General features: G+C 48.3%; 2 protein-coding genes across 3 annotated transcripts in view; both read right to left on the reverse strand.

Annotated features, from left to right (window-relative positions):
- Positions 1-509: 509 nt before the first annotated feature.
- On the reverse strand, positions 510-7563 carry LOC116503336 (E3 SUMO-protein ligase KIAA1586-like). The gene is made up of 5 exons (XM_032209691.1): positions 6989-7563; positions 5682-5808; positions 4938-5020; positions 3161-3287; positions 510-2808 (listed from the first exon to the last, which is right to left on the reverse strand). Exons 1-5 carry the CDS (start codon positions 7394-7396, stop codon positions 647-649), a joined length of 2907 nt encoding a protein of 968 aa, XP_032065582.1. The 5' UTR covers positions 7397-7563; the 3' UTR covers positions 510-646.
- Positions 7564-17548: 9985 nt separating this feature from the next.
- The window catches only part of LOC116503405 (class I histocompatibility antigen, F10 alpha chain-like), a 16642-nt gene continuing 16093 nt past the window's right edge, over positions 17549-18097 (reverse strand). For both annotated transcript variants that reach the window (XM_032209806.1, XM_032209805.1), the window contains one exon: positions 17549-18097. This exon is cut by the window's right edge and continues 420 nt beyond it. The gene's annotated coding sequence lies outside the window, so the exon portion shown is untranslated.

An 18097-nucleotide genomic window follows, 5' to 3' on the forward strand; every position in this document is an offset into this window, starting at 1 on the left:
ACGATGTAGAAAAGATGTGGAGACTCTAGAAAAAGTGCAGAGAAGAGCAAGGAAGAGGATTAGGGGACTGGAGACTAAAACATATGAAGAACGGTTGCAGGAACTGGGTATGTCTGGTTTAATGGAAGGAAGGACTAGGGGAGACATGATAGCAGTGTTCCAATACCTCAGGGGTTGCCACAAAGAAGAGGGAGTCAAACTATTCTCCAAGGCACCTGAGGGCAGAACAAGAAGCAGTGGGTGGAAACTAATCAAGGAGAGAAGCAACTTAGAACTGAGGAGAAATTTCCTGACAGTGGGAACAATCAGTGGAACAGAAGTTGCCTCCAGAAGTTTTGAATGCTCCAGCCCTGGAAGTCTTTAAGAAGATGTTGGATAGCCATTTGTCTGAAACGGTATAGGATTTCCTGCCTAGGCAGGGGGTTGGACTAGAAGACCTCCAAGGTCCCTTCCAACTCTGCTATTGTATTGTATTGTATTCCACCTCCTTCCCTGTTCTGTGTCAACCCTGAAGCCTCCAAAATGGCCTCAGCTATGTTCACTTCAGGGTTGACATTTAAATAAGAATAAAAGAGGTACAGAAAACTAGATTTTAAATATTCATGAAAAACTAATACATAATACCTGACAAAAACTAATAAAACTGTTATGTCAGGTATTTCCATATTGCTTTTCGATTGGTGTCATTTGCAATTTTTACTCCATAATCAGCCATGTGATTTTCCCTTAACCATCTTTTCACTGTAGAAGTAGGATCCCATTCCTTTAGAGGTAGGCCGATTAGACTAATAGTCATTACGTTTGATATATCAGAAACAGTTAGCGAACTTCTCTTCTCTGAACAAATTATGTTCATGTTTGAAAAACACATTTCTGCTTCTATTGAACTTACAGCAACTGTCCTGACAATATTTTTAGCTCTTTGAACACTTTTAGGAATTGTGTAGTTCTGGGAATTTTCTAAAACGTTTTCCACAAAATCTCGATAATCATTAATATCAATTTGGTAATTAAAAATGTCATTAAATTCAAGCAACTGTTCTTCACCTGCTTTCCACAGGACTGCTACTTCTTCAATATTCCAGGATTCTGGTTCCAAAAATTTGAGAAACTGCAATTTAGTCCTGTCTTGAAACGGGCTGCAATCTGTTTTTAAATGTTCACAATCCATTCGTCTTTTCTTCAAATTCATTACGATGTTTTCTAGAAGTCTTTCCCGAGGAAGCCCAACAAATCGGTGATTTTTTACAAATTGTATATTTTTGAAGGTTTCCGAAGTAATTAATTCATCAACTTTTCTTTCGAAGGGACCCTTTTCCTTTTGGAGTACCTGAAATGCTGTAATAGAACTTCTCACAATTTTTTCAGCCTTTGTTATGTCCACATCTTTTGCTTGCAGTTCATTTGAAAGACGAGAAATTTCACTCAGAATATCAATCATCAATGCCAAATCGGTTATAAAATATATATTTTCAAGACGGGCAGCCATACCGAAGTACTTTTCATTTGAATGAAAACAGCGATGTAACGCTGGATAAGCGTGCCACACAGCTAGGGTTGACCTTAAACTACAGGCAGCCCATCTTGGTCCCAAAATACTACCAACTTTTATAATTTCAGTTCCAAGTTGTTCAGATATTTTGGTAAGTTCAATTTGGTTCCTATTGGATTGATGAAAAATAGTATACATCTTATCAATAAATATTTTAAAATGATTGACTTGCTTTATTTCCTTTATCGAATCATCTAACACAAGTTGGAGGCGGTGGTTTAAACAGTGCCAAATTACTATGTTTGGAAACTTTTTGGTTATCCTAGTGCTCACTTCAGATTTCCTCCCAAGCATAAGGCTGGCACCATCGGAGCAAAATCCTACTAAATTTTGTATAAGATAGTTCTCAGTAAGCCCAACTTTATTTAAACTTTCCATAATTGAAGAACATATTGTCTCTGCGTCTTGTTTTTCCAATTCAATGAGCTCAAGGAAAATAGTTGGTGATGTAACTGAATCCTCAACTTTTAAGAAAAGTATAAGAACTGGTTTGCAAGATATTGTTGAGGCTTCGTCAATAATCAAACATATTTTCAGATTATTTTCAATAATTTTAGCAAATAATTGTTTTTTAATTTCTTTTGCAATGAAACCAACTATGTTCACTGCAGTTTTACATGAATGTAATCCTATTCCCATATCTAATCCGTTTTTAATTTGCACTTCTATCTCACCTTCTATGTCTGAAATTGGTTTACATCTTTGTGCCAAGCTGTAAACTGTATTAAATACTCTACAAGCAGCTTGTACATTTTTTTCATTCGTCTTACATTTTGCCTCTGAAGCCTGCTCCATTTCTATTATCTTCTCTTTACAAATATTATGAGCTTTTGATGAAAAATGTTCTTTCATTTTTTTCCTTAGAGAAGCTTGTTTTACCTCTTTAGTTCTCCCTGCTGCCTCGATCTGAAAATATTTCCATTCTTTTGACACATGAATACTTCGCATTTTTAGGAAGTCATGTTTTGCACAATACTTGCAGCCCAACTTTTTGTTGGAAATTTCCATACCGTCATATTTCCCTTTGAAACTGTTATATTGTTGCATTGTCCAGCATTCAGGAAGACTGTTTTCAATTTTGGAGGTATCGTTATTTATTTCTGTAACTGACGGGCTGCTTTTTGCAAGTTGAAAGGGTTGCACTTGTGACTGTTTTGTATCATCCAAGGCCAATTCTGATACAACTTCTTCCCTTCTTGGTTTCTTACTGATTTTTACTGAAAAATTCTGTGGCCTTTTCATCCTGTTGAAGTCAACTGCAAAAAAATTAAAAAAATGGTTTAATTTGGACGCGATTGTGCTTACCAGTAGTCCCTGTACATCTGAGACAACGCAACTAGGCAAATGGCCAAAACGAGAAAAGGAGTGGCTGGGAAGGTTGGGGCGGGGCCAGCCAGTGGTGGGATTAGCTGTAAACCACTTAGAGAGGGCTGTAAAGCACTATGAAGTGGTATATACCGTATTTTTCAGAGTATAAGACTCATCTTCCCCTCCAACAGTGTGGAAATCTTGGTGCATCTTATATACCGGTGCAACTTATTGTCCAAAATATAGTAAGTATATGCTGTTACTATTCTTGGTGTCTCAGCTACTAACAGGGAATCTTACCCACAGAAGTCACATTTCTGTAGTTTTCCAGCATGACTTCTTTATGAAGGGCTTTCTGTTCTGGATCTAGTTGAGACCATTGCTCTTTGGAGAAATACACAGCGACTTCTTCAAAGGTCACAAGATCCTGAGAAAGGAAGAAAAGCAACTTTCATTATTAACAGACGAGCCTCTGATGTTATTTTCCTTGGTTGACCTATTCCCAAAAGTTCACAGTGAAAAAAGGGGGCTCTTTTTTTGCCAGATTCAAAATTGGGCAAGAATGAAGTTGATTTCCTACCGGTAGTAAGAAACTTTCAGTATACATACTGTATTTTTCAGAGAATAAGACGCACCCTTTTCCCTCAAAAAAGAGGCTGAAAATCTGGCATGTTTTATACAGAGTATAGCATTTTTTTTGCCTCCAGAAACGCCTCCCCCTTCACCAAAATGGCCGTGCATAGCCTTCAGGAGGCTTTCAGAGGGCTCCTGGAGGCTGGGGAGGGCAGAAATGAGCGAAAAACAGTCCGTTTTGTGCTCAATTTCCCTCCAGAAGCTCCTGGGAGCTCCCAAGCTCCCAGGAGCATTCTATAAGCCTCCTTAAAAAGGGCTATGCATGCCCTTTTTTTGAAAAAAAAAAAAAAAAAAAAGCACAGGCCCATTTTCACAAAAAAAACAGGCTGTTTTTGGGAGGTCTGAAGAGTGCAAAAACTTTTTAAAAAATTTGTCTCTTCAAACTCTTGGTGCGTCTTATAATCTGTTGCATCTTATACTGTATAAAATACGGTATTTTATGTATCAACCTCAATCATTTTGAGAAGAAGGCTAAGCTTTTTTATTATTATTAAAAAGTTTTTTATTAAACGAAAATTAAAACGTTGGACACAGTGTAAACAGTCCTGGCAGAATCTATGGCATACATGCTAAGATGTTCAGTTATACATTATAGCCACCCTGATTTTTTTAAACATTTGATCCATACCATATTTACAAAAAGGAAAAAAGTAACCTATTTCCAGCCCTGTTGGTTTGTGTTTATCTTTATAGCAATAGCAATAGCAGTAGACTTATATACCGCTTCATAGGGCTTTCAGCCCTCTCTAAGCGGTTTACAGAGTCAGCATATTGCCCCCAACAACAATCCGGGTCCTCATTTTACCCACCTCGGAAGGATGGAAGGCTGAGTCAACCCTGAGCCGGTGAGATTTGAACCGCTGAACTGCTGATCTAGCAGTCAGCTGAAGTAGCCTGCAGTGCTGCATTTAACCACCGCGCCACCTCGGCTCTTATCTTGTACATTCTCGCATTTATCATTTCATACATAATTCTAGTCTCCATTCTATCAATCTTAGTCATTGTTATTTGAAGTCTTTCCTTTTTTGTTCCAACTATCAATAAAATTTATCCCAGATCTTATAATATTCTGATTCATCTTTATTCTTCAATTCCCATGTCAGTTTACCCATTTCAGCGCAGATCAAAACTTTCCTAATTATTTCCTCCTTCATGTGGAATTTCCCTGTTTTTCCAATTTTGGGCAAAGACCATTCTTGCTGCTGTGACAATATGTATAGTTAAAAAGATAACCCCCCTTGTTGTATTTCTTGTTGATAATTCCCAAGAGAAATAAGAGAAGAATAAGGCTAGGCTGTGTGCCACATGTCAATCATATCAACCTAAATTTCTATATTTCATGCTGCTGGTGGAAACGAGTGCAAAATCCCAGCTTCCCTAACAAAATGAAAACTCGGCAAACAGCCTCCTCTATCTCTTTTTTTGTTGATGTTCTTCTTCCTACCTGAACTGGAGGCTCAGTTGCTTTTTGGGGTTCACCAGAAAAGGGAGTGTGCTCCCTGGATTCCAATGACTTCTTGATATTCTCTGTGTAGGAGACAAAAGCGATGAAAGGATATTTTTTTAAAAGCACATCTCATTCAAAGAACAATACCCACGATGGCGAACCTATGGCACCCGTAGCCATTTCTTACGGGCACACAAGGCATTACCCTGTCAGCTCCAGCTAAATGATTTCGGCCTTCATTTTTGGCTGTTTTTCGCCCACCGGAGGGTGAAAAACATCCCAATGCGCAAAGCGGAAGTTCAGGAATGGACTTCCGGTTTGCGCATTGGGCCAATTCTCTCCCTCCAGAGGCTTCAGGGAAGCCTCCAGAGTCCGGAAGGAGAAAAACGGCCCCATGGGCAATCAGGAAGTCAGAAAACGGGCCGTTTCTGGCCTCCGGAGGGCCTGGGGGGGGGGAGAGAATGGCCCAGAAAGCCCCTGGAAACTGGGGATGAAAAACGGGTCTACCGGGCCATTATGTGTCAAAAGTGGGTGGGTGGGTGGAGGTCACACGTGCATATACACATGGGGGTGTCACATGCACATATGCGCACAGCAGGTGTCACACATACATGCACGGGGTTCCATGCGCGCATTCGTGCAGGGGGGGGATGGACGTTTGCGCAAAATGGTTAGCCATCACTGTGCAATGCCCAGAAGGTTCCAAACAACTTCATGCAGCTTAGGAGCAGCTTCCCTTACCTGGTGAGATGAGCAAACTTGGCTTTTCCTGGGAGTTCTTCCAAATAGGCCGTTCCTGGGAAAGATTTGAGGGGTTGCTCTTTCCATCCAGATGTTGAGGAATGGCCCCCGAGAGAGGCCTCTGGGCCTGATAAGAAACACAGAGGGGGAAATAAGATAGGCCACCCAAATAAATTAATTATTATTCTTTGCTCTTAGTTTATGAGGTGGAAAATGTCAAAGGATCAATTGTTCCAAACATGTCCTCTATAGAAGGCACAACTGGACATCTTCAAAAGAAAATCCCTTGTGTTAACAATGCCAAAAAGTTAAGAACATCAACATATATCAATGTCCCAAAGATGCTTTTTCCGCAAGCACTTTCTTGGATTTTTGCCTTTGAAAATGTTCTGCAGATGGCGAGAATAGCTAAAATGTTTCCAAACTGTTCACCGGATTTTTGGAAATGTAGCCAGGCCCACGGAACATTCTACCATATGTGGTGGACATGTAAAACAGCAAAAATAAAATTTGCACAAGAATAATTAAAAAAAACTGGCTGGAAGAGATAACTACACAATCAATAGAGCTAAAACCAGAATTATTTTTACTAGGGATAATTACAGGGAACTATGAGAAAAAAAATTCAATACTTATTATTATATGTAACCACTGCAGCAAGAATCACGTACAGACAAAATTGGAAGAACAAAAATATACCAACAGAGGAAAATGTGATTTAAAAAAATATTAAGAGTGGGCCGAGATGGACAGATTTACAAAAGAAATAAAAGATAAAGGAGAAACGGATTATTACTTAGTATGGAATTTATGGTACAAATAGCTAGAGGAAAGATGCGAAGAATAAGAAAGCATAAAGGGAAAAAAGATTAAGAAATCAGAAAACAATTATAAAACCGCATAAATAAATAAGGGCTCTCCGGTTCGCGGACAAATGCGCGATAGACATATGTGTGCCAACAAAACCGCGACGGACAAATGAGCGCCATCAAAATCGCTAATTGATTTTCGACAAAAGTGCGCCGACAAATGCGCACCAACAAAATCGTGTCATCAACAAATTGCATCATCAACCCTAACCCTAAATTTTTTTCAATTTTATTGTGCTTGTCATCGCGCTTTTGAGGGCGTGATTTTGATGTCGCGAATTTGTGGGCACGATTTCGACGTCGCGTTTTAATCGGCGCTATTTTGTCGGCGTGCATATGTCTATCGCGCAATTGTCGGGTCATGGGGCTCTCCATAGATGACATATATTAAGATGCATGTAAGACCCCCTTTGAGCTCTGAAGATGAAGTCCTCTCACCTGAAGCTTGACCTGCTCCTTCGGCTCCTCCGACTGGCTCAGGAGGAAGCCTTCAGCCATGGCCAGCGCCTCGGAGCTGGTCTCTGCTCCACCATTCCGCACCCAGCTCTCCATCTCTGGGGGCAGAAGAGCCAGGAACTGCTCCAGAACCACCAGGTCCAGCATCTCTGCCTTTGTATGTCTTTCTGGCTTCAACCACTGATGGCAAAGACAATGGAGTTGGCTGAAGAGACCTCGGGGACCCCCAGCCTCCTGGTAAGACACCTTCCTGAAGTTTTTACGCTGGATCTCCGAGCTGATAAAGTCTTTGGCTGGGTCCTTTGGCTCAGTTTTTATCCTGATCTGCCCAAACGGAGCAAAAGGAGGGCTTTGTCCAGCTTCTGCATCTAATGGGTGTTGTCTCTCCATTTCTTTCCTCTATTATCTAATCCAAGTGCAAAAAGATGCCAACAGCTCTTCGGATCTCCAAGACTGAGGATATGAAACGGGCCAATGGACTTAAATTGCACGAAGAGCCCTGGAGAAATCTCGGTGCGCAATCTGGCCTTCCTCACTTATGAGATAGTTTGATCCACAAACTTCTACCTGCGAGTTTGAAAAGAAAACAAGATTTCAGAATCAATGTTGTATTTTCAGCTGTTTTGTACCTCTTTTTCGTTTCCGGGTGGCACGCAGAGCCATTTCTGAAGGCATGCGAGGCGTTGCCCTGTCAGCTCCAGCATGCTGTGTGCATGCTGGCAAGCTTATTTTTGGCTTTTTCTACCCTCCGGAGGCTTCCCTGAAGCCTCTGGAGAGCAAAAAACCACCCAATGCGCAAACCGGAAGTTCGGGAACAGACTTCAGATTTGCACATTGGGCCGTTCTTCACCCTCTGAAGCCTCCAGAGGCCTCCGGAGGGAGAAAAATGGCCCAATGGGCAACCCGGAAGTCTATTCGCAAACTTCTGGTTTCTGTATTGAGCTGTTTTTCACCCTCCCCAGGCTTCAGGAGGCTTCCCTGAAGCCTGGGTAGGGTAAAAAATGACTGAATGGGCCTACCAGAAGTTCGGGAACAAACTTCCAGGTTGCCCTTTGGCCTATATTTTCCTGAAGCCTGAGGAGGGTGAAAAATGGCCCAACACACCTCCCAGATGTCCGGAGGCTTCAGTGAGGCCTGTGCGAATCTGTGTGTGTGCGTGCGTGTATGCATGGTGGAGACTATTGCATTATGGTTGTGGGGCAGACGTGTGCCCTGCTCCCCCCTGCTTTTGGCACACACACACCAATAAAAAGGTTAGCCATCACTGTTCTACTTGTTCCCAACTCTAGGGGGCGCAGTGCTCTTCTCCATTTCAAAGCCGAAGAGCCAGGGCTGTCAAAAGACGTCTCCGTGGTCATGTGGCCAGCATGACTAAACACCGAAGGCTCACAGAACGCTGTTACTTTCCCACCAAAGGTGGTCCCTATTTTTCTACTTGCATTTTTATATCCTTTTGAATTGCTAAGTTGGCAGAAGCTGGGACAAGTAACAGGAGCTCACTCCGTTACGCTGCGCTAGGGATTCGAACCACCGAACTGCTGACCTTTCTGATTGACAAGCTCAGCATCTTAGCCACTGAGCCACCGTGTCGCCTATTACATAACTAGATAACATCAACAATGCTAATGGGATTCCCTGGTCGGTCTCCAGAAATACCTGTGCGGCTCCCCCCCACCCCTCCCCCCTTGGAGTGGAATCCAGCATTCAGGGACTTTCTCGGGAAATGGGCAGGGGGAGATGGAGGGCTCCCCCGGAGCCCCTCCTCCTTCCTGGGAATGATGCTGTTTCTTCCAGGGAGGGGGCAAAGGAACACATCTGCTCTGAAACTGTTCTCTCCCCACCACATACACGCAAAGGGACAGTAGGGAAATAAGGGGCCAGGATTTCCCCTGCCTCTTGCTAGGAATCCAAGGACTGGATGAGACCCCCTTGCAGATCCTATCAGGAGGGTCCACCCCCCAGAGAAGAGCTTTCCCACTCAGCAGGCAGCGGGGCAAAAGTCCTAGGGAGGCCAGAGATTAACCTTCTCCCTTCCAAACAAAACTGAAAATGGAAAATGATCCCATCAATAAACACCGAATTAAACGTCACAAAAAAAAAACAAAATCGTTTTAGACCCTAGAAAGACAAAGAGATTCTCCCGGAACAAGAAATAATAAAGAAGATACTGACAGTGCGTAGAAATGAACAGGCTGACTGTTGAGCTTGAAGAGAAGGGTGAGACGGAATACCACAAAATCTGGGACAGGTTAGACGAGGGAAAAAGGTCGGAACAGAAAAACACAGATAAGCTAAGAATTGCAGAATATGGCATTGATATTGTACGATAGGTAGGAATTGGATATGAATACATACTGATAGTAACTATATAATGAAAGGGATTCATAGGTAGGTAATAAATTGTTATTGCTGTAAGATCAAAAAACTCTACGACTATGCCAGAAATGTCGCACTATTAATGTTTATCTAATAAAAACCTTTAAAAAAAAACACAGTTTTAGACCAAAACTCAGAAAGGGTGTATAAAATCACATGTTTGAATGTCAATCTTTCTAGCTAGCCAAGAAGTCCTGCTGAATGTCACTCATCTCGGTCCCCTCTCATTAAAAGCTTCTTTCTGGCAGCTCTGCTTAATTATTCAATTTATTCTTCCAAGTATCGGATCATTGAGAAACCTGAAAGAAATCCAGCAGGGGAGAATTTTCTCCCAACACTGGGGAGGCCTTTGGTGCCTCTACACTAACTCTCTTTCTCTCTTTCTTTCTCTCTCTCTCTGAGTGCCCCTCCCCCAATCACATGGGGTTACTGTCCTGTCCATCCCTCCCAAATCTTCTGCCTTTTGATTCCTTCCTGGCAAAGAGGCTGCGGGTTTTCTGACCCACCACAAATAGCAGAAATACCTGTGTGGCGGGCTCCTCCGGGCTCCTCCCTCTCGCTCCCAGCATTTAGGGGGCAGGGAGGAGTCTTGCTTGCCTTTTGTAATGCAACCCTTCCCTCCCCCCTTACTCCCATTCAGGGTCTTTCTCAGGGAGGGGGGAGATGGAGGGCTCCTTCAGAGCCCATCAATCCTTCTTTCAAGGGGGGACGCAACACAGCTGGTCTTAGCTCTTAAGCTTTCCACCCCCACGGGGTGGCACGTCAGGGGAACATGGGGCCAGAGCCTTCCCCGTCCCTTACCAGGATTCCAAAGACTGGGTGAAGCCTTTGCAAGACCCCCTTGTGAGTCCCAGCATGTGGCTTTCCACCCCTATCCCCAGAAATGCCCCGCCCACTCACATTACCTGCAAGGCTTTCCTGCATGCAGGTTGTAGCGGAAGAGCCCAAGAGGGGGAAGGAGGGGCAAAGTCCTAGAGAGGCCTCCTTTTCAGCGACTTCACCCACCTGAAAAATCCCAAGGTCCAAGGTTTGAAACCGCTCACCCAACTGGTCAGAAGTTCCCGCGAATGCTCCTTAAAGTTTCTTCCTCAAAACTTCTTAGGCCACCTTGGGCTTCCTCCCCCCTCTACCCCATTTCTTTCTTTCTGCACCTCCTGGCAGAGAGGAACTCCTTGCAAAACGGGTGGGAGGAAGGAGGCGGGAGGGCTCAGGAGGATGGGAGAGGAGGAGCAGGGGTGAGATTCAGCCAGTTCAAACCGGTTCGGGAGAACCAGTAGCTAAACTTGTTCTGGACTTCGTGCAACCGCCTTCCTCCGCCATCCCTCTCCACCTACCACTTTCCAAATTGCATTGATAAGGGGGGGGGGCTAAGTGAGGGGCAGGAAGCTCTCCCATGGTTGCGGGGGGGGGGGGAGAAAGCAAGAGGAGCCCCTTTCTCCCCTCACTTCCCCCAGGAGCACTTAGGGACCCTCCTACACACACTTCCTCAGTGGGACTGCCCCTCCCCCAACCACGTGGAGGTCACTGTTCTGGCAGAAAGCTTCTGTCTTTTGAGCCCTTCCTGAGAGCAGCCCACCTTTCTGGCTCTCCCCCCCCCAGCATTTTGGGGGCAGGGAAGAGTCCTGCTTGCTTTTGCAATGCAACCCACCCAGCCCCTTCCCCCACTCCCATTCAGGGGCTTTCTCAAGAAATGGGGAGGGGGAGATGGAGAGCTTCTCCCCACAGTCCTGCTTGTATTTTGCAATGCAAGATGCCCCCCTCCCACTCCCCCCAGGAAAGGGGATATGGAGGACTCCGCCTGAGCCCTCTTCCTTCCTGGGGATGAATCTGCTTCTTCCAGAAACAATACGGCTGGTTTGAAACCCTGTTCCCTCCCAAGCCCCCCGCCCCCCACCTTCTAGCACGTGCGTGCAAAGGGACAGCAGGGGAACATGGGACCAGGATCCTTCCCTCGCTCCTTGCTACGATTCCAAAGACTGGATGAGGATTCCGCAAGACCCCCTCGCAAGTCCTGGCACGAAGCTTTCTCTCCCCTCTCCCAGAAGTGCCCCTCGGCTCCTCCCGGCAGCGGCCCATTTCCTGCAAGGCTCCCCTCCATTTCTGTCCTCTGCAGCGAAAGCGCCCAAGAGGGGGGGGGGGAAGAGATGGCGAGGAGAGCCCGGTCTGCTCCACGCGCTCCAATGAAAGGCAGCCCCCCCCCCCCCACCCAACGCCACCCCCGCTCGCACACGTGCGCAGCCCCGGTGAGGGAGCCCAGGCATGGCAGAGGCGCCGCGGAAAGAGGCAGAGCCCACTTCCTTACCCGGGGTCTCCTTCCCCACTTCGCTTCTAGAGATCCGGACCAGTATTCTCACCCGCAGAGCCGGTGGATGCTTCCCCGCAAGCGCCCCCAAAGAGAGAGGGGAGAGAGACGCCGATGCTCCGAGCCCCAGAGACGGAATCGGTGGGTCTGGATTGGGAGGGGGGGAGTTTTCTTAGAACTTTGGGATTGGGAGGGGCCCAGAAAAGCGGAAGGACCAATGAGAATTCTCCCTTCTGCTGCGTCATCGGTCTCTGGGAGGAGTCCCCCTTGTCCTCACCCACTGCAGGAGAGTTCCGCGCAGAGGGAGAAGCGGAGAAAGTGGGAGGGGGCGTCCCTTCAGTCTTTTGGGGGAGAGAACAAAGATAAAAAGGGGGGGTGTTGTTCATGGCTGCCCCGGAGGAGAGAGTTTAGAGTTTTAGAGTTTAGAGTTTTATTGGGATTTATAGGCCGCCCTTTTCCCTGAGGGGACTCAGGGCGGCTTACAACCACAAGGGAAGGGGGTGCAGCGTCAAAAAAAAAAAACAAAACAGAATGTGAACAAAGAAAAAATAGTAAAAACACAACTTTCGTTCAGCAATCAAACACTCGGGCGGGTAAATTAGGAACCTATCCCCAGGCCTGCTGGGAGAGCCAGATCTTGAGGGCTGCGCGGAAGGTCTGGATGGTGGTGAGGGTACGGATCTCAACGGGGAGGTCATTCCACAGGGTCGGAGCTGCCACAGAAAAGGCTCTCCTCCGTGTGGTCGCCAGTCGGCATTGACTGGCAGATGGGATTCGGAGGAGGCCCAGTCTGTGCGATCTAATTGGTCGATTTAGGGAGGTAATCGGCAGAAGGCGGTCTCTCAAGTACCCAGATCCACTACCATGGAGTGCTTTAAAGGTGGTCATCAGTACCCTGAAGCGCACCCGGAGACCGACAGGTAGCCAGTGCAGCTCGCGGAGGATGGGTGTAACGTGGGCGAACCGCGGTGCGCCCACTATCACTCGCGCGGCTGCATTCTGGACTAGCTGTAGCCGCCGGATGCACTTCAAGGGCAGCCCCATGTAGAACACATTGCAGTATTCCAGCCTAGAGATCACAAGGGCTCGAGTGACTGTTGTGAGAGCCTCCCGGTCTAGGTAGGGCCGCAACTGGCGGACCAGGCGAACCTGGGCGAATGCCCCCCTGGTCACAGCTGACAGCTGGTGGTCAAAAGTCAGCTGTGGGTCCAGGAGGACTCCTAAGTTGCGGACCCTATCTGAGGGGTATAAAATTTGACCCCCCAGCCTAAGCGTTGGTACATTGGCCAAATTATTGGGAGGGAAGCACAACAGCCACTCGGTCTTGTCCGGGTTGAGTACCAGTTTGTTAGCGCTCATCCAGTTCTTAACGGCCTCTAGACCCTGGTTCATCACGTCCACCGCTTCATTGAGTTGGCACGGGGCGGACAGATACAGCTGCGTATCGTCCGCGTATTGGTGGTATTTTATCCCGTGCCTCCGAATGATCTCGCCCAGCGGTTTCATGTATATGTTAAATAGTAGGGGGGATAAGACCGAGCCCTGCGGCACCCCACATGTTAGGGGCCTCAGGGACGATCTCTGCCCCCCGACCAACACCGACTGCGACCTGTCCGAGAGGTAGGAGGAGAACCACCGTAAAACAGTGCCTCCCACTCCCACCTCCCGCAGTCGTCGCAGAAGGATACCATGGTCGATGGTATCGAAAGCCGCTGAGAGGTCAAGGAGAACCAGGATGGACGCATAGCCTCCATCTCTGGCCCTCCAGAGATCATCGGTCAATGCGACCAAAGCGGTTTCTGTGCTGTAACCAGGTCTGAAGCCGGACTGGAAGGGGTCAAGATAACTAGCTTCCTACAAGGCCCGTTGAAGCTGGAAGGCCACCACCTTCTCAACAACCTTCCCGATAAAGGGGAGGTTGGAGACAGGACGGAAGTTGTTTAAAATGGCTGGATCCAAGGATGGTTTCTTCAGGAGGGGTCTCACCACCGCCGTTTTAAGTACGGCGGGGAAGTGCCCCTCCCGAAGGGAGGCGGTCACAACCTCCTGGATCCAGCCATGTGTCACCTCCCTGCTGTTGGCAACCAGCCAGGAGGGACACGGGTCCAGAATACAAGTGGAGGCACTTACAGCTCGAATGGCCTTGTCCACATCCCCAGAGGCAACATCCTGGAACTCAACCCAGAGATGGTTTGCCAAGTGGTCCTCCTGTGTCTCGGCTGGATCTACTGCGGTGGAGTCCAAGTCCGAGAGTATGGACTTCCTTTTTGCCCCCGCCAGATCCTACCTGGAATGGGGGGGTGTCCCTCCCCCAATCACGTGGGCTCAATCTCCTGCTCGCCCCTCCCAACTTTCGTGGCTTTGGCAAAGGGGCTGCCGGAGGGGAGGTTTCACCCCACGCCCACTATTAGGCAAAGAGCAGAAATACCTTTGTGGCTCACCCCCAGCCCTTATCCGGCAATGGGGGGGTGGGGCAGGAAGAAGTCCTGCTTGTATTTTGCGATGCAAGCCTCCCCCCAGCTCTCACTCAACGTGGAAGGGGGGAGATGGAGGGCTCCCCCCAATCCTGTTTTATATTGCAACGCAAGCCTTCCCCCTCCCCCCACTCCCATTCAAGAGTTCCCCCCAGGAAATGGGGAGAGGAGAATAAGGAAGGCTCCCCCAGAGCCCCTCCTCCTTCCTGGGGGATGATGCTGTTTCTTCCAGGGTCTGAAATTCTTGCCCCCCCCCCTACAAACACACGCACGCACGCAAAGGGACGGCAGGGGAATATGGGGCCAGGGCCTTCCCCCGCCCCTTGCTAGCATGAGGACTCTGCAAGACCCCCTTGTAAGCACGAGGCATTCCCCCCGCCCCCGCGCCCCAGAAGTGTCCCTCGCCCTCACCCGGCAGCGGCTCATTTCCTGCAAGACTTTCCTGCACTTCTGTATGCTGCAAGAGGGGAAGGAGAGCCCGATCTGCTCCACCCGCTCTAATGAAAGGCAGCCCCTCATCCGCGCTCGCACACGTGCACAGCCCCGCATGGAACGGGAGCAGCGGAAAGAGGCAGAGCCCATTTCCTTACCGGGAGTCTCCTTCCCCACTTCGCTTCTAGGGATCCGGACCAGTATCCTCACCCGCAGTATCAGGGGGGACCCAGCAGAGCCCGCCCCCCCCCTCCCAAGAGAGAGGGAGAAAGACGTGGATGCCCCCAGCCCCAGAGACGAAATCGGTGGGTCTGGTTGGAGGGTGGGGGGAGTTTTCTTAGAACTTCGGGCTTGGGAGGAGCCCAGAAAAGCGGATGGACCAATGAGAGTTCTCCCTTCTACAGCGTCATCGGTTTCTGGGCAGAGTCTCCCTTGTGTTCCGAGGGAGGAAATCCGCGCAGAGGTGTAGGGGGCGTCCCTTCAGTCTTTTGGGGAGGGGGCCTCAGCTCAAGGGAAAATTCACCGCGGCCCCCGAAGAAGAGTGTGGACTTCTTTTTGCCACCCCCGCCCCCAACCCGGATGGAGGTGGAACCCCCCCCCCAAAGGACTTGGGGGTCTCTGAGTCGGCTGACGATTGAAGGAGGCCCCCTCCCCAGAGAGGAAGAAAAGTGTTGGAAGAAATATTTAAAAGGCAGAATATTATATTTCCCTGGGTATTTCATTCTTCTAGGACAGTGGTCTCCAATCTTGGCAACTTTAAGACTTGTGGACTTCAATTCCCAGAGTTCCTCAGCCAGCTGGCTGAGGAATTCTGGGAGTTAAAATCCACGGGTCTTAAAGTTGCCAAGGTTGGAGACCACTATTCTAGGAGAGCAGTGGGTGCCAACTTCCTTCACGAGGCAGCAAATAATCCAAACACAATACGAATAATTAATCACAACCGTAATTAAATCACAACCATAATTAAATCACAACCGTTTTACACAAGGGGAGAAAAGCCCCGTCTGTCTCACACCCCAGGCAAGCTCAAATTGAGATAAGCCTAACTACAAAAAAAAAAAAAATGGAATTAGCGCTATAATGTAGCAAAAGATCAAACACAGTAGCTATTTGCTTGCTACACCGATTACCAGACAACAAACGGGACACAGGCACTAGCCAGATTTCTGATGCTGCGCCTTTGTAGGAACAGAGATTAACCTTCTCCCTTCCAAACAAAGCTGAACAGGGAAATTCTCCCATGAATAAACACAGAATTAAACACAGGAAGCCCATCCATGCGGGGGGGGGGGAGAAAGAAATCAAGGGGAGCCCCGTCTCTCTCCACGCGCTCCAATGAAAGGCAGCCTCTCACCCCCGCTCGCACACATGAACAGCCCCGGCGAGGGAGCCCAGGCTTGGGAGGGGCGCCGCGGAAAGAGGCAGAGCGGGCGGGCGCGGCAAACCGGGTGCCTTTAAGGTGAAGCGGGGGGCGAAAAGGGAGGCGGGCGGGCGCTGCTCCCCCTCTTTCTTCTTACACTTTTCAATTTATTTTTCCTCTTTTTAAATTCCTTTCAGTTAGTGGGAGTTGGAGGTGCTCGCTTCCTTAAGTTGCCCTCTTTGCTTTATCCAAGGGCAGGGAGGGCACCTTAGGGAGCCAGTCCTCACTTCCCGTGAGTCCGTTTCTGCCCTTCCCCAAAGAGGGCTGATGGCCCCCTCCCAACCCGTCTCCTCCCGCGCTCCCCCGCCCCCACGAGGTCGCTCCTTACCGGGGATCTCCTTTGCTTCCAGAGATCCGGACCAGCGCCCCCACCAGCAGCATCAGGGGGAGCCCAGCAGAGTCCGTGGATGCTGCCCCCCCAAGCGCCCCCAAAGAGAGAGGGGAGAAAGACACGGGTGCTTCCAGCCCCAGAGACAGAATCGGTGGGTCTGGATTGGGAGGGGGGGAGTTTTCTTAGAACTTGGGAATTGGGAGGGGCCCAGAAAAGCGGAAGGACCAATTAGAATTCTCCCTTCTGCAGCGTCATCGGTCTCTGGGCGGAGTGGACTTCTTTTTGCCTCCGCCGGATCCTACCTGGAATGGGAATGCCCCTCCCCAACAATCAGGTGGGATCACTGACCTGCCCGCCCCTCCCAAATCTTCAGGTTTCACCCCCAGCGCTGTGGGGTTTTCTGGCCCACCACAAATAGCAGAAATACCTGCGCGGCTCCTCTCCCCCCCACTTGGAGTGGTATCTTTTGTAATGGAAGCCTCCCCCCACCCATTCAGGGTTTTTCTCAGGAAATGGGGAGGGGGGAGATGAAGGGATGCCCCCACCCCTAGTTCTGCTTGTATTTTGCAATGCAAGTCCTCTCTCTCTCCCTCCAATCCCATTCAGGGGCCTTCACAGGAAATGGGATGTGGGGGGAGATGGAGGGCTCCCCCCAGAGCTCTCTCCCAATCCCTCCCCGACTGTGGGGCTGCTGCCCGCTGCTTCTGGGGATGCTGACCTTTTCCTCCCATCACCTAAGAGGCCCTCCTTCCCGAGTAGCCTCAGTCTGTACTCTCCTCACCTTTCCCTCCCCCAAAGGGAGCTCAGAGGCCCCTTTCAGGAACTCAATCAAATAACTATAGAGCTGGAAGGGACCTTGGAGGTCCTCAAGTCTGACCCCCTGCTCAGGTAGGACACAGGAGGAGGAAAGTGGGCAGGCAGATTTTGTCCTGAACCACAGGGATTGTCTGTGGCTTGGTCTTCAGGTCCAACAAGTCCAATCCTAGAAAACTTCTTGGCCAGACAAATTCGGTGAATCTGTTTTATGTTTTATTTATTGACGAATGGTTTGCCTATCCAGTGCAGATACATATATTTGTTTCTCTTTTTGGCTGGATCATCATGCAAGCAGGATTAATCCAATAAAATCCATATAAACCTAAATCTAATTCACTTGCATGAGCTAGTAGGTATTCTCCAATGACCAATAAATGCAAACAGACACCTCTTGTTTTTGCAGTAAAAACTGGATTTATTAAGAAATAAATAGATCACTTCTATCTAAACCGTATCTTGAAGTAAGAGAGGAACCTAAAATTCTTTCATCTTTTTCTTAAATACTGAGGTATAAGAATAGACCAATTCTCTCTCTCCCCTTTCTCTCCCTCCCCCCCAGAGGTGGGTAGCTCCCGGTTCGGTCCGGTTCGACCGAACTGGTAGTGGGGGTGGCGGGAGGCTACACCCATCCGCCCGGACGCTTCTGCGCATGTGCAGAATCTACTGTGCATGCGCAGAAGCATTGCACGCGGACATGAGCACAGGCGCAAACATGAGCAAACCATTAGTAAACCGGTTAGCAACCCACCACATCCCCCCCTCTCTCACACACACACATACACACACATTTATTTTACATTATTTGTTCAAGGACCAGAGGTGGAAGGAAAGAACCCATGCCGCAGTCTCAACTCTTATATACAGTTTCCATACAATTTTCATACAAGTTCCCCCTGAATTTGATATTCTTATTTTCCAATGCAGTACTCGTTAAAATGGA

The sequence above is a fragment of the Thamnophis elegans genome, chromosome 2 (assembly GCF_009769535.1).
Source record: "Thamnophis elegans isolate rThaEle1 chromosome 2, rThaEle1.pri, whole genome shotgun sequence".
In the NCBI taxonomy this organism is placed as follows: Eukaryota; Metazoa; Chordata; class Lepidosauria; order Squamata; family Colubridae; genus Thamnophis; species Thamnophis elegans.